General features: G+C 38.6%; 3 protein-coding genes across 3 annotated transcripts; 1 reads left to right on the top strand and 2 right to left on the bottom strand.

The window, feature by feature from the left end:
• Positions 1–8,587: 8,587 nt before the first annotated feature.
• On the top strand, positions 8,588–10,514 carry LOC131309418 (F-box/FBD/LRR-repeat protein At3g26920-like). The gene is made up of 5 exons (XM_058336058.1): positions 8,588–9,100; positions 9,203–9,280; positions 9,438–9,518; positions 9,640–9,729; positions 10,464–10,514. The coding sequence occupies exons 1-5, from the start codon at positions 8,588–8,590 to the stop codon at positions 10,512–10,514; spliced, it is 813 nt and encodes a 270-aa protein (XP_058192041.1).
• Positions 10,515–11,316: 802 nt separating this feature from the next.
• On the bottom strand, positions 11,317–12,264 carry LOC131311250 (uncharacterized). Its single transcript, XM_058338611.1, has one exon. The coding sequence runs from the start codon at positions 11,984–11,986 to the stop codon at positions 11,486–11,488; it is 501 nt and encodes a 166-aa protein (XP_058194594.1). The 5' UTR covers positions 11,987–12,264; the 3' UTR covers positions 11,317–11,485.
• A 2,438-nt stretch (positions 12,265–14,702) lies between these two features.
• Positions 14,703–22,572, bottom strand: LOC131311978 (uncharacterized). The gene is made up of 2 exons (XM_058339651.1): positions 22,206–22,572; positions 14,703–15,803 (listed from the first exon to the last, which is right to left on the bottom strand). The coding sequence occupies exons 1-2, from the start codon at positions 22,520–22,522 to the stop codon at positions 14,960–14,962; spliced, it is 1,161 nt and encodes a 386-aa protein (XP_058195634.1). The 5' UTR covers positions 22,523–22,572; the 3' UTR covers positions 14,703–14,959.
• Between the last annotated feature and the right edge of the window lie 2,657 nt (positions 22,573–25,229).

Here is a 25,229-nt window from a genome sequence, read left to right as displayed (position 1 = left end):
CTAATTGTATCCCAAGCAAGGAGCTTTCTAAACCTGTTCGAGTCAAATTTTTACGATGATTTAATCAATAAGCACAATGAAATCAACAGCCCCAATTGTTAAAATTATTTTGTTTTATTGAGATCAACTAAATAATCATATCGAAGAGTATCACAAAATGTATAACATATAGTAATATTATTAGATTTTGGTGGATCAATTTGTTTTTTCGTAAGGTCTATTCCAACGCTTTTTCATGGGCTGCTGGAACATGGAGAGTTTATTCTTTTGTTAGACGCTGATAAATGGGGGGCCTATTTCAGCGCTTGTGCTTTGGGGATGGAAAATGGTTGGCCTATTCCAGCGCTTGTGCTTTGGTCGCTTGAAAATCCCCATTCTAGCAGCGACTAAAAAAAAGTACTGGTATAGACCTCCTATTGTAGCGCTTTTTGCAAGCGCTAGTAGTGTTAATCAAATTTCTTGGAGAGAGAGAAATCTTTTTAGCGCCGCTTTCTTCTTCCCCTCCCCTTGGATTTTGACACCCTATGCGGCGGCGGGAGGAGAGGAACTCCATTTCTAACCGGCTTTCCATTTTCTGGGATCTTTCTTTCTCTCATCCACTTTCCTCCATCTCGATCTACCACACCAAAACCACCCGCCACTATCTGTGACACCCAGCTTTCCGGTGGCCGGCGGTACTGCAGAATGACAGGCTCCGTCTGGACGGGAGGGGGCAAGTCATGGTTTATAAGAAAAGATCCCTCCTACTTGTACAAGGGCCTTTTAAAGTCGAGAGAGCGGGCCAAAGCGCATAGGAACTTCACAGTTAAGCGTGCTCATCTTGGGGTAGTCTAGAGATGAGTGACCTATTGGAAAGTTTATGGACTTTGGGCGTCCAAAGCGGACAATATTGTGCAAAAATGGAACGGGTCGTTACACTAGTGCTCTCACCATCGCAGTTTTTGTACTTCTCGTACTTAGATTTGCGCCTTTCTAAGATTTACCTATCACTACGGTTTACGGTAGTTCGAGGAAGGGTCTCTGGTGGATTGTGGAGAGTGTGGTGTGAAGCTGAGGTTGGTTAAATGGCGGTTCGGGGCGGTCTGTGATCTTCGTTGGTTGTAGGTGATTGCGAAAGCCGATTTTGCTTTGAGGGGAGGTCGGTGAGGCCGGTGAGTGAAATTACCACTGCCATCTTCATCTCTGTTTGCGGCTGGTTGTGAAGCTCAGCGAAAGGTGAGTTTCGTGGCGGTAGGAGGTTTTTTCGATCGGGTTTATCCTGTTTTTCTTTTTTATTGGTTGTTGTTACTCTCCGGTTATAGAGATTTTCATTCCCTATGTGGAACTTTGTCCATTTTTGATGGGTTTTGCTTCTCCGTTCTTGTTGAGATCCTATCAAATTCGCATGGATAACCCGAAAGTTAAGGATAATTTTTTTTTTCAACGGAAGACGGGATTTTGGGTGTGTGTAGCCTTTGGGCAGTTTTATTGATAAAAAATATAAATTAAAAGGTTTATTTTTTCAAGGGTGCACCATATTTGGTGTGCATTTAGATCATCTCCACTCCTTACCCAATTTTAAACTCAAACTTAAATTTGAGTAAAAACTCTTCAAATCACAGCTTCACTCCTTACCTAAACTCATACCAAATTTGGGTTTTACACAAACTTGCCACCAAATTTGGTCCATCACCAAATCCTTTACGGCTGCTTTGTGGTGGTGTTTGTCGCCAGAAATACCCCGTCATCGTCGTTGTCGTCAACTCAAGCAAGGATACGTTGCCGAAAGTGGGTTGTGCTCGTCATCATCAACCAATACTCGATTTAAACCTGACTTGTTGCAACTTCGGCGGTGCTGAGCGGCGAAGGTCGATGGTTGGGGCTTCAAATTTGAGTCAAGGGCTGGATACTATTATACAAAACCAAGCTTTTACACAAATTTTCACTCAAATTTGAGTAAAAATTTGGGTAAGGAGTGGAGATGCTCTTAGAGCTCCCGATAGTATCTGAAAAGTTGATAAATTTGTTTCCGGCTTCAAATCTGAGTCAAGGGCTGGATACTCTTATACAAAATCAAGCTTTTACCCAAATGTCCCCGGAACCGCCCCGTATATATATATATATATATATATATATATATATATATATATATATATATATATATATATATATATATAGAGAGAGAGAGAGAGAGAGAGAGAGAGAGAGAGAGAGAGTTAGGTTCCGGTGAGGGATCCCTTATTTTATTAAAATGCGGGACTCCCATTCCCGATTGAATTTCGATGATCCGAGCCGCTCAAAGTGATCAGAACGTGATTTTAAGGGTCTCTGTGAGAAATCAGCAAAAAAAATGACCGGGAAGGGCTTCATCCGAGCAGTTTTCATTGAACGGTTCAAAAAAAATTGCTCGGATGACGCCCTTCCCGGTCATTTTTTTTGTTGATTTCTCGCGGGGACCCTTAAAATTACGTTCTGCACGCATTGAACGGTTCGGATTTTCAAAATTTGATCGGGAAATGAAAGTCCCTCATTTTAACAAAATGAGAGATCCCTCACTTGAAAATTCCTCTATATATATATATCAACCATATTTTTAATCATATTTTTATGAGAGCTCTAGAGATAAAATTTAATTATGACAATTTAGTAATATGATTAGAATAACAATACCTATTTAAACGAATTGAAAATTGGAGCACTTCATTTTTTTAAACTGTGTTGTATATATTAAAAAATATGGTTAAAAAATTAATTGCTCCAATTTTCAATCCGTTTGAACCGGTGCGAAGATGTGTTTTGTTAATCATATCATTCTAAAAGATCATAATTAAATTTTGTCTTTATAACTCTCGTAATTAAGTTTTTAGATCTTCTTTTTCTTCTTTCTTTTTCTTCTATATAGATTTCGAATTTCTTTTTCGAGCGACGGGTTCTCTGCCCCTACGGGGATGAAGCAACAGAAGCAATTCAAGATTGGAGGTCACGACAAGACGAGCCGTTTATCATTACGATAGGTGTCAAGTGGAAGATTGCCTTTAGCCGCCTCTCGGATCTATTATCCCCCAGGGGAGACATCTATCGCGAATGGGGAAATCAAGGCAGGTCCCTCTATTCAATCTTTAGCATAAAAGATCGACATCTTATTCTTGTGACTGGCGATCCGATTGACATGACTACTCTCCCTAGATTCAATTGACCAATTCCGATTCTTTCTTTTTCTATTGATTCTTTTCCCATTCTAAATAAAGAACAGAAACTTAATTATGAGAGCGACAAAATTTAATTATGATCCTTTAGAATAATATGGTCAAAATAATAAAATTTTCGCACCAGCTCAAACGAATTGAAAATCGGATAATTTAATTTTTTAACTATATTTTACTAAACTCACCCATCCTATCACTGTTATCAAACGAGACCTAAATAATTATAGAATCCGCAAGAAAATCATCCACCATTTTGTTACGAAGATCAATTTTCACATGCTTCTTAGCTAAAAACGCTCTTTCTATAACAAAAAAGGGTTGGGCTAAATTTTTTTGACCGAAATTTACATATAATTTTTTTTTTCTAGGTTTTTGAACGTCCTTTTTCTAGGTTTTTGAAGGTCCACCTGGGCTGCAGCAGCCCAAGGTGACTTTCACTGATTAAAAAAAAAACAAGCCTACGAAAACTAGGGATCCGAAAAGTAGAAGCGATAGGCAATAGAAATATGGGGGAGAGAGAAATCGGAGAAAACAGGAGGATTGGGCAAGCGGGTGGACCGTAGACAGACCTACGGTGGTTGATTTTACCAGCTGATTGGTACGTTATACTTTTACTTATAGGAATTTATTATTTGCATCGATTTGGTTGTATATTTTTGTTTTTCCCTTTTTGTTTTTGTTTTACTTATTTGTTGTTCTTACCTAGGGTTTTGATAGAACTGGTAGTTGAAACAGTGAAATTACAGAAAAAGATGGACGAATGGGGAAGAAGAAGAGGATAGAAAGAAAGATTTTATTGATGACTTAGAACCGGCTACAATGAGAGTTGGTGAGAATCAAGAACCTTGGAATCAAAGAACCTTTAGAGCATCCAAGGTTCTAAAAGACGCTAGGCACTCCCAAGTCGGCCATTTAATCGCCTAAGCGTTTGACCCTAGACGGGGACTAGTCGGCCACTTAATCGCCTAAGCGTTTGACCCCCGCCTAATCGGTCCTAGGCGGAAACTTTTAGAACATTGAGAGCATCTCCACTTCTTACTTCAAATCTTGACTCAAACTCAAATTTGAGTAAAACCACCCAAAACTCTCCTCTACTCAACTTGGTTAGACTCAAATTTGAAGGCAAATTTTACATTTTTAAATTTACAATATTGCCATTAATGAAGTTTTTACCCAAACTTGTGCATATTTGTGCTTAGGTTTGAGTTTACCTATTGAAACACCCAACATTAAATAAAAGCTTTTACTCATATTTTTACTTAAATTTGAGTAAGAGGTGGAGATGCTCTTAGGGTCCGTTTGATTAGCGAGATAATGATAGAAAATGCAAGAAAGAGAATTTTTTTTGTGTGTTTGTTCATTTAGCAAGAATATCTTAGAAAATGGTAGAAAGAACTTTACCTGTACAACCCTCTAAAGGATGAGAGCTTGTTTTAATTTTTCTCACAAAATGTGCAGGAAAATTTTATTTTCTCGTGAAAATCAGCAACAAATGCTCTTCCTTCCTTCTTCATCCTTTTCCCTTCACCTTCTCTCTTCTAATTTCGGCAATTTTATTCCATCCAAACAAGGATATCTTATTTTCTCTATTATTTTCTTACAAAATTTGCATTCTAATCAAACAGATGTGAGAAAAAAATAATTTTTCTTTTTCTTTTCTTTTACTTCACTTTCTATCATATTCAATTTCCATTTTATTTTTCTCGGTACTCAAATGGACCTTTATGGAGCCATTTTTCTTTCTGACCAAAAGTTGTGAGATTTGATGAGAAAAGAAAGGGGAAGGTCTATCGAAATGAGATGGTAAGATAACATATTCTTTTCTTTTCTTATCATTAAGAAAAATCACACCCTTTCTTTTTCATTTCTTACCCAAGTAGCCAAAGGGGAGCTAATTGCTAGCTTCAGTCACTACCATTCCTCCCCCTTTATACACGCAAAACGAAAACGGAAATGCTAACAGTCAGAATTTGGAAAGCAAAACAGGAGAAAATTTATGGTGCCGGGTGGGTATATTCCACGTGGTGTCCGGTTGGCACATCCAAGCCGTCCAATGTACTTTTGAACGGTCCAGATTGAAATCCTCTCTTTTCTCTCACTCCATCATTCTCCCCCAAATTCGAACGGACACCACATGGTACCCATTCGATACTGGAAAATTTCTCGCAAAACAGACTAGCAAACTATAACAACTCACAAACGATTCAGCTCAACTTCTCCTTCCCCTGATCAGCTGCATCCTGGCCTATTGTCCAGCTGGAGCACCTGTCACGTCTGTCATACCTTGGCCAATTGAAATGCCACGCGCAGTTGGAGATGTATCAGGTTTGTGCTAGTTTCCAGAGGAAGATGGGCATGTTGATTGGGATGTCTCTGGGCAAGATGGGAACTAGGGTTCACTACTGATACTCCCTTTCCTCTCCACTTTCCATCGAATCGAGATTTCTGAATTTAGAGGCGGCTCTACTTGAGAGGTTCCATGGTCAACTGACCATTCAAAAAATATACTTGTAAAAAATTTGGATTAACCTTACTTTGAATATTCAACCCAAATATCAATGAACACCCAATTGTAATAGTATTGAACAACTAACCCAAAAAGAATCAAACATCCAACTCAAAACCAATTAAACACTCAATTACAGTCCACCAATCCAAACAATTCATATTTGAACACCTAACATATTATCTCAATTATTAAAATTCACAATCATAACTTAAAAAAATGAAAAAAGAAAGAGAGAAAGAAGAATCTTTTGGATAAGCATTTGAAAATAGGCATTTAATCCATTTCACAATATCCGAAGGTAAAAGCCCTAGGGCTATAACGATTTCATTAGAAAATATAGAAAAGAACCAAAACTACTAAAACCTAGACGCCGGAGCACATCCATTAGGAGGCTCCTAAGCACATACTACCAAGGCAGACCATACATAAATGCAGAGCATCGGGCCCGTCTCCGATTTTAATTAGTAGTAGAGCTCAAATGGACATCCAGCTCAAAACATAGCGATAAGCACAGATGAAATCAACACTGAACCAGAACAAACAACCTAAATAGGCTAAAAAATTATTCGCCCACCTAGCACTCCTACAGGATCTGGAAAAACCAGACCAGTATAGTTACCAGACTAGGGAGACCAGCCGGGAGAAACCGAACTAAAGACAACCGGTAAAGGAATCTTCAGCCAATGAGCTGTCGCCCGAGAACACCACTCCAAAAACTGGAGACTTATTGCTGGAGGGAGCTGAGCCACCATAACATCATCTCTCTCTATTTTTATTGTCAATAATCTAAATGTATTAATTCGCATTCATGACAATTAACAATAACTACTTTATTTATTTATTTATTTTGTTTAGTTAGCTTATAGAATTACGGACAAAAGTTTTAAAACAAACTAACAATGGTGCAAAACCCCGCTAACTTAAATAATATTCCTTTGAATTTAAGATTACGACAAAAAATCTTATCATGTCATCCTAAAGAACAAGATATTTTCGAGGAGGTCATCCCCAACATACTTGCTCCAATTTCTTTTAAAAGGATTTTAGTAGATTAATACGCTGATTAAACGTTGACACAAAATATGAAAACTCGTCTAGGACAATTGTAAAATTTTACCCCCAGCTCCAATATTCTCGAAACATTCTAGTACATACGCAATACGATAACTTTCAAAAAAAATTAATTTTGTCAAAAAAATACACTCCTCCGTCCCTAAATAAAGGTAAACCTAGGCCTTTAAAAAGATGTATTTTAAAGGCCTACTCCTCATTAATATCTATTGTTTTGTGAAAAAAAAAGAAAGAATCTTTTTACGAAAAAAATGCATCTTTTTAAAGGCCTAAATGTGCGCACGTGACATTTATTTAGGGAAAAAGGGAGTAGTATATATTTTTGAGTTCTTATTTCACCTCGTAGTTAATTTTTTAGAATGGAGGTTATGTATTTTTACCGCCTTATTTATACTAATTTATGAGATTTTGCACATATATTATTGGTGAATAAATCAACTAGTAGAGTTAAGGTAATTTCTGAACATCCTACCACAAATTCCTAGAGCCGCCATTATCTCCAAATCTTTCATGTGACTCTTATGAGATGAAAAATGAGACAAACAATGGTTGTGTTTGACTATCCAAACCATTTATTGTATAGGCCTCGATGTGTTTTATCATTCATGTCAAAAAACAGTTCAAGTTAAAGTGTGGCCTTTCATTTCTCTTGTGACAACTTTCCAAAAACAAAGTATATATATTTTGTTCAGATGGATGGATACCGATGTCCAACCAATGTAATTTTTTGCATAGATAACGAACATATTGAGGCCTATAAAATTAACCACTCAGATCATCAAAATGATATCGTGACGAGTCCTTTATGCTTACTTGAGGGACCATGTGAGCATTACATGGGACAATCTTGATTCCTTTCCATCACAATCGAACAAGTAAGAACAGTATGACAGAGCCCTAGATTTTTTTGTAAATTCACATGGCTCAGTTCTACAACAGCACGAACAGTATGGCATTGATGTAGATATGAATGGAAATACTCCCATGTACGTGCATGAAAGCATGTTTAAATGTCTGCATGTTCAGTTTAGTGATGCAACCACTTACTCCATTCTTTAGAAGTAGGAATGCACCAGCACCAAGAAATATTTATACCGGTTATGGAACTTGGGATAGTGCTCAATGGGGGAATTCTTTATTGAACCAACTTTAATGATCGATGGAAAGTGAATTACAGTGGCTTTCCCCTTCTCTTACCCAAAGTCCAATTTAATTTTGCAGATCAACAGGACAAATCCACCATTTTCCAAAAGTTGGAACTCAGCAAGTTTGAGCTCTCTTTCTTGCCTCGGTCCCTATATATGTTCTTTGCTAGGCCCAATTTGCAATCTGGATTTTGCTGGTTAATTCCTCGAGCGAAATAATAAGTTCAATATCCAAATGGAAGCGCTATAAGGAACAAACGGAGAAGCAGTGCAATGATAGGATCAGCAACTTACCAAGCAACCTTATCGGCCACATCCTGTCTTTCCTTCCCACAAAATACATGGTGGCAACCATTGTCTTATCAACCCGTTGGAAGCAATTCTGGACATTGATCACAAGTTTTTGACTTTGAAGATGATTTTTTGCTACATCCTAGAAAGAGGACCAATTCCCACCAAACTTGTTTTACAAATTTTGTTTATCGAGTGTTGGAACTCCGCAGAGTGTCGTGTCTGCATATGTTACGCCTCAAGGGCTATCAAAGTTATGATGTTTCACATGTTAATACTTGGGTTGCTCTAGCTTGGTCTGTGGTGTTCAAGAGATTGACCTCTCCATTCAAATTCAAGCGCGTAGTGATCATGTTCTGCCTCGGGACCTATTCACTTGTTCAACAATGGTGGTATTGAAACTTAGTACTTATTTTGTGATGAATGTACCTACTTCTGTTTGCAAGCGGAGTCTCAAAATTCTCCATCTTCATTTGGTTGCATTAGTAGATGACGACTCTATCTATAGGCTCATCTCTGGCTGCCCAGTGCTTGATGAACTGAGTATGGTGAGATGTGTTGGAAAAAATGTGCGTGTTATTCATATTTTTGCACCCGTGCTTACAAAGTTGTTTTTAAAAGCATTGGCATATTATGATGGATCTGAGTCTGAAGTTCCTGCTCACAAGATTGTTCTGGATACCCCAGCTGTTCGGTACCTGAGTCTTGATACTGATGTAGTATCAGTAGGAGGTTATTTGGTAAAGAACCTACGTATACCTCATCTCATCAATGTTAATATTGACATTGAAGGTCCATTTAGGATGGGATCCCATGAAGTTGTTTCTAAGGCTGTAACTGATCTTCTCGTGAGGATATCCAGTGTTCAACGTCTAGTCCTACGGGGTAAATTCATTGTGGTATGTTTTCTTAAATTTCTTGATGTGTTGTATTTTTGTTTGGCTGGTAAACATGTCTGGTTATCATTGGTGTTTGACTAAGTCGGGTCTTCTTGTATGAAGGTTCTTCATGAGCGTAATTATCGACTGCCTATGTTTCATAATGTGACCTCATTGAAGCTTGATTCGGGCCTCTTTCGTGCATGGAAATCAATATTATGTTTCCTAGAGAAATCGCCGCGTCTAGAAACTCTTATTTTCTCAGATATATGTCTACTGGGGACCTAATCGCGTTCTTATAAAATTCATCTGATTAGCACTCATTTGTATACTTATTTTGACTTCATATGTATTACAGTATCCGGGATATGAAGCTGGCGATCCCTTGAATTGGAAACCACCTCGGAATGTGCCAACGTGTGTAGTCTCTCATCTCAAGGTAATTGAAGTTTTTTTATTTTGATGGGGACGAAGCGGAGCTGAAAATGTTGGCGTATTTTCTGAAGAATGCTAAAGTTTTGGAGAAGTTGATAATACATTTTGAAAATATTGCCCATCAGTTAGAGGAGAAGGAACTGGTGGCGATTGTGGAGGAACTTTGGGAGTTACCAGTTGGCTCAAAGATTTGCAAGTGTGCTGCGTTTGGTTGGGTATTTGAAAAGTTTTTTGAAAAATAGCAGGAGTAATAAGTAGAGAGAGAGATAGAGAGATAAATGTTGAAAGTAGGGAGAATCTAGAGGGAAGTTTTTGAAAAATACTTTTTGGAAAGGGAAGAGAACACAGCAATGCTTGGATTGTAGTAGTTAAAAACGTACCACAGACTACCGTCGTATGAAGTAGGTGCATTGTTAATTTGCTAGTGGTGTATGTAGACCATCGTATGTATGTACTACGATTTTTTGATACCTACCAGTTGCCTTTAACTTGTGCTTAAATCTCTTAATAATAAGCCGTCCTTTACTTTCCGGTTTCGATTTTCAGTCCAGTTAACCGGTTTTCTCGTACATTTATGATGGATATATATTTAAATGTCTACATATTCAGCTTAATGACGTAACCATTCAATTACTCCTTTCTTTAGAAGTAGGAATGCACCAATACCAGGAAATGTTAATACCGGTTATGGACCTTGGGATAGTGCTCAAGGTGGGAGTTTATTTTGAACCAAAATTTTATGATTTATGGAAAGTGAGTCACAATGGCTTTCCACTTCTCTTACCCAAACTCTAATGTATTTCTGCAGATCAACCTGACAAAATCTACCATTTTCTTGAAGTTGGAAACTTGGAATACTTCTTAGCTCTCTTTCTTGCCTCAGTCCCTATTTGTTATATTTGCTAAGTTCATTTGCAGTCTGCATTTCATTGGTTAATTCCCTGAGCAGAATAATGGGATCAATCTCAAAATGCCTGAAGCTCTATGGGGGAAAAACTGACAAGGAATGCGAAGATATATAGAGGATAAGCAACTTACCAAGCAGCCTTATCGGTCACATCCTCTCTTTTCTGCCCACAAATATGCGGTGGCAACCAGTGTCCTGTCAACCAGATGGCTGGTAATTGAAAATTTTAATTATGAAGGGTACGAAGAGGAGCTGAAATGTTGGAGTATTTTCAGAAGAATGCTGAAGTTTTGGAGAAGTTGAGGAGAAGGTACAAGTGTTTTACCCATTTGAGGTTACCTAGGGGCTCAAAGATTTGTCAGATTGAAATCTTTTACTAAAGTAGACTACTGCCGTTTGAATTAGGTGTATTGTTAGTAATTTGATACCACCGTGTGTAGCGTGCGCATTGTTGTTTGTTATGTACAATCTTTTGATGCCTACCCGCTTTTAGTTGCCTTTTAATTAACTTGTGCTTAATTATAAGTAGTCATATAGTACATTTTTTGCTGTTATGAAAGAAAAATTATTGGCGCTGTCCCAGGCCCCAATATCGGGGTATTTTTAGTAATCTGCATATGGGAGAGTATTTTGGTCAAGTTATGATGTTGCCATTGTTTAGTTATTTCAATACGCAAGGGTAATTGAGCATTTTATAGTAGTGACGGGTATCATTTACCTACAAGGTTATTCTGCAACGAAATTTTAACCTCGTTTGAACTTGCAAAAATTGTTTGTTTGAATAGGTTAGGGACAGGTTTGATGGTTGCAAGTGCGTGGATACAGACGAATAAGGGATTTGGATTGAGATTAATTATCAGCTCTATTTTTTTTTAAGAAGCACAAACATATTGCATTCATAGAATAAACGAAGTGCAAAGGACGCTATCAGCTCTAATTTAAACCTTTGATTTATTGTGCGAGGGAAAAACCAACTCAAATGGATGGAATTGAAGTATAAAATTAATAGCACACTGCATGAGAAGATGAGCAACTTTTTGTGGACCGGCTGTGCTTTTTCTTAGTTATTTATAGCCAGCCATTTCAACAAAGCCACATTGTACAACATTGGAATCAGATTCCTGTCTAGAAACACTGACTGGTAAGCCACCTGATTCTTCTTTTCCCCAAAAGCTCCCAAATGCGAATTTGCCCTCTCGAAACAACTCCTCCATAACCTTCTCAACTTCCTCCATACAACAACCATATCCACGGCATGCATCCCTCGCCAATCCTTCTTCATCAAATTCGAAAAAGTACTCGCCTTTGTACGTATCCATTGGCCTTTCTATCACCGCCTTCCCTCCCTTCCTTCGTCCAAGCTTCTTCTTAGCGTATCTTTTAGTCTTCTGGACCATGTTGTAAGGAAGTTTGAGCAGGATGAATATTAAGATTTCTACAATTAAGCATTGGCAACAACATGATATAACTATGCAGTCTGAGGCAAGGGAGTTCCAATCTTCCATAGCTTTTTGGAGAGATGGAGGAATCAAGGAGGAGGGGGTGATGATGAAGAAGATGATCATGCTTCAAAGAAGTCATTTCTTGTGAGGGAATAGGTTCTAGGTTTCCTTCTCGTCTGGAATGGGTATTATGAAGGGTGAAGCAATAAGAATAACAAGTAGTAAAGCTACATTGTGATAATGAGGATCCTTGACTTCAAGACATTGTTTGTTTCCAAAAGATAAGATTGATACAAAGGCTAGTCCAATGCACGAGGCTACGATGTCCAAATCTTTTGTTTGTTGTTGAAGCGATGCTCCACTCTAATGTTCACCAAGTGACACTTTCTGTGTTATGGGCCAAAACATGCATGCACCATCATAAAGTGATAGACCTTACTGTATGAACCAATCACATTCAATTAAGTTGGGGCGATACTGTAACGCTCTTTAATTACCTAATAACTTTTTATTGTATACTCACTTCGTCCCTTTTTTTAGAGTCAAGTATTCTATTTTTGGCCTCCTTAATAAGTATCCATTTTGTAAAATTAGTGGGTAAAAGTTGGTGAATTTTTCATTTTGTCCCTAAAAGTAGATTTCATTTTGGAAAGTTAATGAGTAAAAGTGTAATGATGATGTCTCCATAAAAGGTAAGAAAGGAAAGTAGAGGTAAAAGTTGATGTGAAAAATATAATGATAATGTTATTTTAATAAATTGGAGTTAAAAAGTTGGAAACTTAAAAAGGGACGGAAGGCGTATGAAATTGTTATTAGGTAATGACCTTATAGACCCCCCGCACTACACATGTAGTGCGTCCAATCCGGCCGACCATCTCGGTAATGGACGGCTCAGATCTATAGGAGCTCGGATTATATCCGAGCTGTTCGTACCGAGATGGATGACCAGTTCGGCCGCACTATACAACACTACAACATTTCTAATTCCCTATAGGTATATACATGTATATGCCCCTTCCATGACACAATCTCTAACACAAATTTTGCCACAAAAGTACTCAAAGCCCCATGTTAATAATCAGAGCCATATATTTATATATATATATATATATATATATATATATATATATATATATATATATATATATATGTATCTACAACGTTCAACTTGTTTAAAACATGTTTTTAAGAGTTATTGTAAAAAATCAACTCATTCAGGTATTGGTATGGGCTTGATCCAATCATTCAATTTTTATTCTGTCAAGTTTAGGGACAAATACCGATTAAGCCTTTACCGATATCTAAAAGCTAAATGTAAGGTTGAGCAATCATTATGAGCTCCTCTTTTTTCTTGCTTCTACAGTCCTTGATTTTTTTAGAACTCTTAAAAGCATGTTTTAAACAAATCGATCAGCTTCGATCATTTACGTGGAACTTAAAATGGGTCCAGACAATGTTTTTTTTTATTTTTTGGGTAAAAATTTGTGATTAGTTATATATACACATGGCTACATGCATATATTTTTGGGTAACACTATAGAGTTATAGTGTCGGAGGACATTGGGTTCCAAGAAACAACCACTAGTTGCTCTTTCCGGGGCACTTTTGGAGTAAGTTTTTCTTATCCCTAGCATTTTCATAACTTGAGACTTGTGCTTTCCAGCCATGGAGCTTGCCTAGTAAAAATAGATATTCAGCATATTTCAAAGGAAATGATTTTCACTCTCCTTTTAAAATCAACACCCTCTTTTTTGTTTTTATCCACATAAATTTACAATGTTGCCCTTAAATGTTGTGAAAAAGTGTACTGAAAACAAGGCAAGATAATAAATTAATGTGAATAAAAGACCAACAAAAGGAGTGTTAGATTGCAAGATAGTAAATTCATGTTGCCAATAGACTCCTTTGTTCTCCATGGTCCATTAGCAGTAAAGTTTTTTTGAGTCTCACTGATTGTTTGTTTAATTGGGTCTCTTTTTATTGAGTTGTATTGTTGCTCCTTGGGTGGCTGCCCTCCGTTTCCAGCTTGCTTTCCTTGTATTGCTTTGTTTTGGGTATGTCGATCCCTCTGTACGTGTAAGAGGTTTTACTTCAATATAACTCTAAGTTACCCCACCAAAAAAAAAAAAAAAAGAGAGCGTGAAAATCACTTTCCTATTTCAAACCTGATTCTACCTTTCTTATTATTATTATTTTTTATCTTCAGTCAATACATGAAATAGATTATATTTATCTGTGTGTGAGAGAACATTAATGGAATTACAAGTCTAAATTATATTTCAAACCTGATTCTACCTTTCTTCAAGAATGTCTGGTGGCAGTCATTTTCAAACTTGATAGAATTATAGTCCAAACTTGTTTTTGAGCAGATCGATGTAGTGCACCTTCTGAATTATTTTTAACCACTGTGTCTAACTGGCAGTTTGAGGAGAAAAATACCCAATTGTTTGGACAGAGCAGGACGTTCATTCAGGTAAGCAAAGGGAATACCGGAAAAATAGCTGAAAGCCTCAAACAAACATACAAGGGTGAGTGACAAATGGCTTTAAATTGAGAATCCATTTTGAACGTTTGACAAGAAAATAGATTGTTTAAATCAATTGTTCAGAATCCTTTCTCAAACTCATTTTCTAAGAAACAATCCGAAAACTCAGATTATCATCATGATCTAGTAGAAGGTGAAAGACCACCTTATCCGAATTGTATATTGATATTACTCTCCACCATCAATGACCGCCAACACCCACCACTCCCACAACCGTGGCCACCGCCCACCACCGTCACTTAAGTTTCCTCATCACATCCTAATTCCTAAATTCTTCATTGAAAAGAGAACAAAGAATCGAACGAAAATGTACATTACCCTAATATTCTTCTTGTGAAAATCACTAGATACACCAGTACATTTTACAACCAGATCGAACACATGAATACAAAACCCCCCCACAAAGGTCTAAATAAAAACCAAATCAAAACAAACTCTAAAATTTTGGTATAGCATGTATCCTTTTCTTTTATTGCCCAAACTGAAAAAAATCGCAATTTACACACCAAATGGGAGGTTAAATGAAACTTTCTGAAGGTTTCATACACATTTCATTCCCATTTGCTCCTAATCACATGCGTGTGCTTGAAGTCAAAGGTTAACACAACACTTCCATCCATTCTTTTCAACACAAATCTCTCAACCAACACATAACAACCAAACTTACTCCACACCCCACCAATCCCTCCAAACTCCTCTGTTCTTTTCACCTTCACTTGTCTACTTTCCTCCCTCACCCACCCTCCTCTCTCCTCCTCCCACTTCATTCTATCAATAATCAATGAACTCAGCCCAATATTTACTTGTTCCACACCACCAAAACCCCTAAACCAAACCACCCCATCACCCACCCCATTCTCATCCCACACTGCCTCCCTCCCACCCACAAAAGCCACTTCCCTCTGGACTTCAGCTTCCACAGAAACATAATTCCCTTGACTACTGAAATTTTTTTCACATGCGAAAATCATTTCCCACCTTTGCTCAAGTGTCATCTCATAAAACAACGATCTCTTCATTTGATCCTTCAAATTTCCATCCTTTACAAACATGAAAGGACAATACCATTTCCCCACGACAACGGGAGAATCAAAATTCGGGAGGCGGGCACGAAGGGTAGAGTTGATGCCTGGGGCTTCACCAAGTTCATAGGTTTTGGGGGTTTTGGTGTAAACTTCCCATCCATTTCTTCTGAGGAAATGGGGAGGGAACCCATCTGGTGCAACTGATTTTGCAGTAAACGCACCATCACTTCGCCAGCCTCTTTTACAGGGGAATATCACAAATTGCTGGTATATGTCACTGGGGTTAAGGGGTCTTGGGTAGACATCGTTAATGCAGTTGGAGAAACAACAAGGGGTCATGTCTTCCTCCCTTGAACATGCATATGCTTCCCTATGACAAAAAATACAGAAGTCAGCAAACTTAATACTACTAGTACATTCCATCGGTGCAAATGATTCGCAACATGATAAATGGACCATTGTTGTAGCATTTAATAAACAGTGTCTGCAAAATGAAAGCAATGGCAAAACCCATCTAAGGATTTTGGGTATAGTAGCCAATAAGGGGAACGGAAGCAGGAAACTCAATTTCGAAATGGAAGCTTGAAATGTGGTCCAAATGGATTGCAGGAAATGTGGAACACTAGGTGAAATGAGATTAAGGAGGATAGTTAATTTACAACTTAATTTAGTACGCATCTAAGCATCTTCCATTGTAGATGCTTTGAGATGAACATAGCCACAAATGGATGTGTAGAAAAAAAAATGCATGTTTGCAAATAGACAGTGATGCAGGACAAGATTTTAAGAGTTTTCATGTATGGAAGCTTTATGTTAGTAATAAATTGGATTAGAAAATTTTAACTTTTTTGCACTGAGCCAGGGAAATCATTGCTCTGGTACGGCTCGATGTATCGTTGCAGCAAAAGAACTGCCAAATATCATCCTAATAGACGAATATGGTAGATATTGTTCTAGTAGAAGTGGTTTTGTTTGATCTTGTCCTAAACGAGAGAGAGAGAGAGAGAGAGAGAGAGAGAGAGAGAGAGAGAGAGAGAGTTGTCTAAAACAAGTTCATGGTAGAGGCTCCCTCAGAGAAGTTGGAGGCCTCCAAATATAACTATGGGCACACACCCTTGAAAAAAAACGGGTGCACCCCTCTTTGAAAAGCGCGGCGAAACACTTCGATTCAAAGTCGCCACTTGAATTTTTGAGGTAAACACACAAGAAACCGAACTTGAAACCTTGCTACGTTGTTTGATTTTGAAAGGTGTAGACTGGTCCGTCATCACCTTATATCTGAGGTTCGGGAACTAGGTTACGAGAGAGGAAAGGTTTTAAGCCACCTCTTTCGCCCAATCCGGAGATTGGTATCTACTCGAGCATTTGTAAAACATTTGATTCTCTCTCATTAATCGATTTTTAGCCAGTTAGGGCGGGGGAACAGTTTAAGGGGGATTAAAACTATAACATGTTGGCAGAATGTGATAAAATGACATGCTTGTTTATTGAAACAATTAGTATAGGTTGAAAACAGATTTCTGTGAGAATTTTAAACAGACTGGAAGGCACTGTTTTAGAGTGTCGTGCACAGGAAGAAATCAGTATGCACTGATCAAGTCACTGTATACTGACCCGACCGGCGCACACCATTCAAAGACCTGCGTGCGCCCGTAGGTTTAAACCCGCAGCTCTTATTCTAAACCATCTAGGCTCTGGAAGGACCAGTGCACACCCAGGACAAACCGCATAGTTCATACACAGTCTATATACAGTTCCAAGCAGTTTGAATGGGCTCAAAGGCCACAAAAATAATAAAACACCCCATAAACAATGTGGGGACAAAGCAGAGGCCAATGCCTAGTTACCCATGCAAGACCAGCCACTGGTCAGAGATGAACCCGAGCGCACACAAGTTATAGTCACCTAACTAGTGCTTGGTTTACATGTTTCTGGATTTTGGGACACATCCAGAATGACCCCAGGGGTATTCCATTGCAGCAGCTTAGAATATTGAATACTAATGCTAGCAATTTAAACTAAGGAAAACAGTAAACTGATTTTATCATGCCCAAAGGTGATGAAAATGGAAAGAAATACAGAAAATAGTTAGACATTGATCCCTACGCCAGTACTGCACATGCAGCCATAACTAGAGTATGCGTATTTTGGACCGACGCGTGCCAGTTCTAACCACACACGATTTTGAAACCTTGCTAACTTTAGGACCAAGACTGGTATTAATTATCAGCCTTGACCTTGCCAGCCCCCCCGGATCAGAACAGAGAGTTATTACCAAGGTGGTATACCTTTGGTTTTGAGCTTGTATGAGTGTTTTGAGCTTTGAACTTGTGGTTTGATGGATGGATGGAGAATGTTTATGGATGGATGAGAGTGGATAATGTGTTGCTTGCTTGCAAGAGAAAGACAAACAATGGCCTGAGAGAGTGGATGGTGACTTTGTTAACCTTGTAACCTTTTTAAAACTTGGAGCCCAACCCTTTGCAAGGGGAGTGAATGGGGGTATATATAGAAGGAGAGGGTGAGAGAGAGGGGTTCAACTAGCCATAAATGGCTGGCCTTTATTCCTGTTAGAAAAGCTCAACCCATGAAGTCTTCTTAAAACTCAGGTGTTAAGAAAAGGGAAACTGAGACCTTATAACCACCACTAACGGGGCATGTCCAAGCGATATGGGACACATTCCAACACACCCTCTTGGACCACAACACATGGCAATTGGACAATGGTCCACCAAACAAAGGCCCAACCAAGCTCTGATACCAAGTTAATATTTGTAATCTTTTCTTGCTTCTTAACACTCCATATTAGATTTGGACTATTGCCAAACAAACTTATTCTCAGCAGGGCAATGATGCTCAGTGTTTTGAGTTGCGAAAGTGACTTCGTACTATGGATCAACACAATCGATCTATTGCTGTTTACTTTGCTGATCTCAGTGGGGCCTGACAAGAATTTGATTATTATCAGGGGTTTCAGGCAATCTGTTCCGTTGATGCTCGTGCTTGGTTAAATAGAATAGAGAAAAAGCGTGTGTATGACTTTCTTGCTGGTCTTGATGTGGAGTATGATCCAATTAAAGTGCAGGTGTTGGGTCGTGTTCCGTTTCCATCTTTGGGAGAGATCTATGCCATTGTTCAGCAGGAGGAGAGCAGAAGGGGTGCTATGTTACAAGCTCCTACTTCTGATCGTTCTGCCTTGGTTGCTATTCCGCAGAGACAGTTTGAGTCTGGTAGTGGAAAGTCTTCGTCTGGTACTACCAGTGGGACCATAGATCGTATGTCACTCTAGTGTGATTATTGCCACAACACTGGACATACCAAGGATTTCTGTTGGAAGTTACATGGTCGTTCTTTTCGTGGGCGAGGCAGTGGACGTGGACGTCGAGATCGTGGTCCCGAGCGTTCTCCGGCTCAGGCACATATTTCAGAGTTTGCTACATTGTCTGATTTTGGGTTCAGTACAGGAGTTCAGTCACCTTCTGATTCTGTTGGCGGTTTCTCTCAGGAGGAGATGCAAGCTCTCAAGCATCTTATGGCTCGGGCTGATTGTTCCTCTACTATAGCTCCTACTTCTACAGCAGCTCCTACTGCATCCTATTTTTCTCATTCAGGTATTCCAGCTAATGTATTTACTGCCTCCTCCGGTATTCCTTGGATTATCGATTCTGTTACTTCAGATCATATGACAGATTGTTCTTTTGTTTTTTATTCCTATTCTACTTGTTCTTGTAAGGATAAGGTTCGAATTGCCGATGGGTCGTTCTCTTCTATTTCAGGGAAAGGTTCCGTTCGCTATTCTTCCTCTATCTCTCTCTCTTCAGTCCTCCATATTCTAAATTTTGCCACTAATCTTCTTTCAATTAGTAGTTTTACCCATTCTGCAAACTGTTCTGTGATAATGTGTCTCATATCGCCTGGACATGCTTCGTTTGTGCTGGTTATAAGGTCCCAGTTTCTCTCTTCTTAACACTTGGGTTTTAAGGAGACTTTATGGGCTGAACTTTTCTAACATGGTATCAGAACTAGGCTTTTGAAGGCTTTTCCCCTTTGTTTGTATCATAGTTGCACTTTGTTTCATTGTGATCCGTGTGTTCCGGATACTTTGTTGACCTCTCCACGTGCGAATCGGGAGTCGCACGTGCAGGGGAGTGTTGGGATTTGTCCCACATCGGTTAATTATCTCCTCCAAAACTAGTATATGAGCTTGGGCAGCCTCTCCACTCTTTGCCAATTGGTTTGGAGTTGGATGCTTTAATAAGTTGAAAAGGCCAGCCCACACTACTCATTAAAGCCTAGGTATTAAAGAGAAGGAAGCTAGGGCCTTATAACCAGCATAGAGGGGGCTTGTCCAGGCGATGTGGGACATAATCTAACACACCCTCTGGCCCACAAAGCGTGGCAACCAGACAACATTTCACCAACGAAAGGCCCAACCAAAGCTCTGATACTATGTTAAAGCATCTAACTCCAAACCAATTGGCAAAGAGTGAAGAGGCCGCCCATACTTATATACTAGTTTTTGGAGAAGATAATTAAACAATGTGGGACAAATCCCAACACTCTCCCGCATGTGCGACACCCGACTCGCACGTGGAGAGGTAAACAAATAATCCATATAACACTTGGATCACAACAAATAATGGTGCACTTATGACACAAACAAGGAGAATAAATTCTTCGAAACTCTAGCTCTGATACAAAGTTGAAAAGCCCAGCCCACACTACTCATTAAAACCTAGGTATTAAGGAGAGGAAAGCTAGGGCCTTATAACCAACATAGAGGGGGCTTGTCTAGGTGATGTGGTACACAATCCAACACACCCTCTGGCCTACAAAGCATGGCAACCAGACAACGGTTTACCAACGAAAGGCCCAACCAAAGCTCTGATACCATGTTAAAGCATCAAACTCCAAACCAATTGGCAAATAGTGGAGAGGCTGCCCAGGCTCATATACTAGTTTTTGAGGAGATGATTAACCGATGTGGGACAAATTCCAACGCTCCCCTGCACGTGTGACCCCCGATTCGCACGTGGAGAGGTCAACAAAGTATCCAGAACACACGGATCACAATGAAACAAAGTGCAACTATGGCACAAACAAAGGGGAAAAGTCTCCCAAAACCTAACTCTGATACCATATTAAAGCATCCAACTCCAAACCAATTGGCAAAGAGTGGATAGGTCGCCTAGGCTTATATACTAGTTTTTGGAGAAGATAATTAACCAATGTGGGACAAATCCCAACAATTCCCTCCAAAGGCTTCCCTCTCATTGGATGAGAGGGAAAGGAGATGGGAGATGTGTGAGAGAGAGGGGACATCCCCCTGTCCGAGAATGCTTCTCAAACGAATAAATAGGGTGTAAGGGTGCCCCAAAAGTCTTGTGATCATAGCTGAATAAAGATGATGGGACTAGATTTGACCGGCATACGCTGGTGTTTGACCTGCGTGCGTAGGTCCAAGTTTGGTCAACGGTCAAAGCTGACCAATGTATGACACATGGCAAGAAGACTACGGCTTGGCTGAGGCTTTTTGAAATTGGCTAGGTTTTAAGGTTTAAATGGCTCAAAGGGGGTTCAAACACTCAAAGCTCAAATACTTACATTCCCGGGGTGTTCTTGATCCGTTTCATCATCAGGGAATCAAATACCGTAAGTAAACTAATCTGGCAAGTCCAGATTTGGGTGTCTACAATAACTGGTGATATGACAATTACATAAATTACAGAAATGCTACACACACATATAATCTGTGCACAGATTGTGCACAGATTTTGTTGTGGGGCCCACCACGGGTCCCACACAAATCATCCGAGCCGTTCATTAAATGTAAAATATTTTTTCAAGGGTTCCCGTAAAAAATAATCTCAATCCGATACCTATAGATACTCGATCCAATCGTATAACTTTTCATTATCTGAAAATCTGAATGAAAAGTTAGATGGTTGGATGAAGCATCTATAGGTATTGGATTGAGCTTATTTTTTACGGGGATCTTTGAAAAAATGTTTTACATTTAATGAACGGCTTGGATGATTTGTGTGGGACCCGTGGTGGGCCCCACAACGAAATCTGTGCACAAAAATCTGTACCGGTAGCAGGACTCCATAAATTAAGGGACGAGATGAGAATTTTATACAAGATTTGATGCAAATTTGGTTATCCCCACCAGCGTAAACAATACAAAATCAAGCTTTGGATCAATTGAATTTATGAGAAATGTCTTTTAACAATTTTGAATATTTACTTGTTAGACATTTTCTACTTAATTGATTGGGAAAAATTTTAAGCTTCAATTTTCTTGTTTTTTGCTTTATAGGGTTGTTAAATTATAGACTCACAAAAGAACTCTGAATCATAATATTGAATCAATGGAACCTTTTAAGTGCCAATAGTTGGCAAATGATTTTATAACTTAAGTTATCCTCCGAACAATTTTAATCTTTTTGAGTCATTTAAGTCAATAAATAATAAACATTTTACTGGATCTCTAATTTTGAATGAAAATTAGTACCAAGTCTGTGATTTGAATAGATGAGTACTTCTAGGTGCATATATGGATCCTGGGCAGAGCTTTTCTTGGCAACAACATCCTGATATATACACTTACACCCAACTCGGCAATTCTATAAACTAGCATCCATCAATGGACAATGATCAAACAACTGCTGTGCAAGAAACTGAAAACTGAAAAGATACCCAACCATTGACCTCCACAAAGAATACTAGTTATTATGTCTAAATGAAGCAGGGAAAAATCGAAAACACATACCCTTTATGCGATCCGTGGGGCTTAATTGCATAATACCGGTTTGAAGAAAGGGGCTGATTGAGAACTGGAATGAGCGTTGCGTCATCATGAGAAACATCCTCGTTCTTGCCCCCGCCCGACGAGTACCGAACAGTTAAGTTCTTGTTCTGAGGGAAGGGGAGATCTTTCAGATACCGGTTTTTGCACAATCCGAAAAAAGTAGTCCTCTCCGATTCCTCGTCCTGTATCACTAAATAACCGGAGTTCGGGCCCTCTGGTGGCAGCGAAAGTGATTCAGGGGACCTCAGATAGTGGGATAGAGGCCTCGTCACATACATTTTCTTTTTCTCTATATGAAAAAATGGTTTGCAAGACGTGGAAGAAAACTCATGGTGGTAATAGCTAGCTAGTCAAGGTCGACCTTATCATTAGATTGTTCAAATCAATGTGCTGGCCACACGCACCAGTGTGCAATTATCCTGATAATTAATGTTTTGTTTGATTTGTGATTTGAGTAATGTTTTTGAAAATGAGTGGAAAGTAATGATGGGAGAGAAAGGTAAAGAGTGGAGAGAGATAAAATGAGAAAAGAGTGTAATGAATGAAAAGTTAGAGAGATAAATAAGAGTAATGATTGAGTTGAAAAATATTTTTTGAAAAAAATTGTGAAGTGAATAAGGCATTAAGTGCCCGCTACATATTTGTAGGTTCGTTAAGAATACAAGTGTAGGGAGGTATTCCCGAGCAGATACATTTAGTTACCGAACACGTAATGTTTGGGAACATGTGGTAAATACGACTGGACTTATCGCCGGGCAGTATGAAGAACAGCGATATGGAACAAAGACATGTGAAGTCCTTGGTCCATGCAATCTGTTCGGCTGAATAAAGGCTAATGACATGACAAGTCACTGGTGTAAATTATTTGTTCGGCAGATAAGAGACATTCTGATTACGTTTGGACCAAGTTACATGTGAGGTCCCTGGTCCAGGTAGTCTGTTCGGCCATGAGACAGCCGAACAAAGAAGGAGCTCCAATCAAGAGTAGGAGCAGAGGGAATACTCTAGAAGATTCCAGAATAGTCATGTCCCATATAGGGATAAAGATCCTAAGAATATAGGATCTGAGAAAGATACCCAACAAGTATGAGATGTTCGGCTCTTAATGGAAAAGAGATCCATAAACTAATAAAGGAAACGAGACTCCTTGATATCCTGGGTTTTCTAAACGAGTTAGGAATCCTATGACAACAAGGATGCTTGGACAGCAAGCATCCATAAATCTATAAATATGAGGTAAACCTAGAGGTGAAAGGTACGCAATACATTGCATTATTATTGCTTTCCTACTGATAATTAGGGTTGAGTTTTCTAGTACGTGATACTAACAAAGGCATCGGAGGGCCTTTGCCACGAGAGGCAAAGGTGCGCTCACCTCCTGTCTATTTTGCAGATTAGGGTTCAGACGTCGAGCTAGGGTTCCGGTGAAGAGGCACGAATAAGCCGTTGCGATCCAGTTGATCCGAAGTATCAATTGTTTTCATCCCCCTACAACAAGTTTAATACTTTAATAACAAATTGAAGCTAGCTCAGTTGGCTAGGACTCTTACATCTTATTAGGAGTTCGAGTATTCCCACTTATATGAGGGTGTATTTCACTTAGAGGGATTTTTCTTTTCTTCTACCAATTGAAAAAAAGAAGAAGAAAGAATATCAGTTTAATATTACTTGCCAATCTTTTTAGAATACAAGACTTCTTGTCCAATAATTGTCGATTCATACTTGGAACGCGGTTTATGCGTTGTTCAAACGCTTGTCAATGGTACACGGTGCCTTTACATATTGGAAATCAGAAGCAGGGCTGCAATCGAGTGAGCTGCTCGCAAGTAACTTGAGGTTCGACTTGTTAAAGACTCGGCTCGACTCCATTTGTTAAGTAATCAAGCTGATCTTAAACTCAAATTTTAAGTTTGTATAATAAACGAATCGAGCTTAACACTTTAAAGTTCGGCTCGTTTATATAAGATTAACTCGTTTATAGATGCTCGTTTACTGAACGAGCCGAGTTCAAATGCTCTAAAGCTCCGCTCAAGTCGATTCGTTTACGACCTTAATCAGAAGTAACCTGCGGTTGGTTTACTGATAAGCACTAGACAATTGATTGATCTAAGAAGGCCTTTGTTTTGTAGTGGTTCAATTCAACAGCCGCCTGCAGTCAATTTGATAAGACCACTTACAAAATTAAAAGAAAATGAGAGAATGGAGAGAAATTGATCACTTCGAGAGGATAAAAACCTCCAACTAGACCACTGCGAGGTGATTGATCTAACCTCCAAAGCCTTTAGGCAATTGCGAATTTTTTTTCTTGCATAATGACCAATATGACATTTACATTTTTATATTATACTCCATCCGTCCCGATTTGTTTGTTCCATTTTTGACTTTTTGAGAGAATTTAACCTCTAAAAAAATTGTTTATAATTTTCAATTCGTAATAATTTTAATATACAATATAAATCTTGTTTGGTAGATCTCAATTAGTTTTATTATACAAAATCTTCAAAATCTTAAAAAATATTATAAAATGTAAGATATAAGTATTTTTTTTTGAAATACATGAATTTTGACAATTGGACAAACAAATTGGAACGGATGGAGTAGAGTAAAAAAAAAGGAATGCAATCAAATGACACAACTAATTGACATAATATCCTTGAAAGGAAATGCAATCAGATGACATAATGTCCTAGATTTCTTTTTTTTTTTTTTTTAATTTATAAAATTGAGAAGTTTTATTGATTAGTGCTTGCCCGTGCCCACGGCACTATTCATTCCGGTAGTGCCGTAGGCACGGACATTTTGTAATATATTTTTATTATTTTATGCCAGCACCAGAAGCCGAGCAATGGGTAAAAAGAACTGATGGCATTTTTGTAATATATTTGTAAGAGTGTGTGTATTTTCTTAAGAGAGTTGAAGAACACAAATCAACCCTTTGATTAAATGAATCTCAGCCCTTCTTCTAATTTATGTTCCTTGTGTTTT

This window comes from Rhododendron vialii, chromosome 12a (genome assembly GCF_030253575.1).
Source record: "Rhododendron vialii isolate Sample 1 chromosome 12a, ASM3025357v1".
In the NCBI taxonomy this organism is placed as follows: domain Eukaryota; kingdom Viridiplantae; phylum Streptophyta; class Magnoliopsida; order Ericales; family Ericaceae; genus Rhododendron; species Rhododendron vialii.
Note: the sequence above shows the minus strand (reverse complement) of the source record. Positions and strands in the feature narration are given on the sequence as shown.

What these genes read in the sequence shown, in the direction of transcription:
- LOC131309418 (XM_058336058.1), top strand. Translation starts at nt 8,588, where the DNA reads ATGGTGGTATTGAAACTTAGTACTTATTTTGTGATGAATGTACCTACT. An exon ending in GTGTAGTCTCTCATCTCAAG is followed by an intron (nt 9,519 to 9,639) that starts GTAATTGAAGTT and finishes ATTGCCCATCAG; the next exon opens with TTAGAGGAGAAGGAACTGGT. An exon ending in AGTGTGCTGCGTTTGGTTGG is followed by an intron (nt 9,730 to 10,463) that starts GTATTTGAAAAG and finishes TTCCCTGAGCAG; the next exon opens with AATAATGGGATCAATCTCAA.
- LOC131311250 (XM_058338611.1), bottom strand. Translation starts at nt 11,986, where the DNA reads ATGATCATCTTCTTCATCATCACCCCCTCCTCCTTGATTCCTCCATCT.
- LOC131311978 (XM_058339651.1), bottom strand. Translation starts at nt 22,522, where the DNA reads ATGTATGTGACGAGGCCTCTATCCCACTATCTGAGGTCCCCTGAATCA. An exon ending in CCCCACGGATCGCATAAAGG is followed by an intron (nt 15,804 to 22,205) that starts GTATGTGTTTTC and finishes TTTTTGTCATAG; the next exon opens with GGAAGCATATGCATGTTCAA.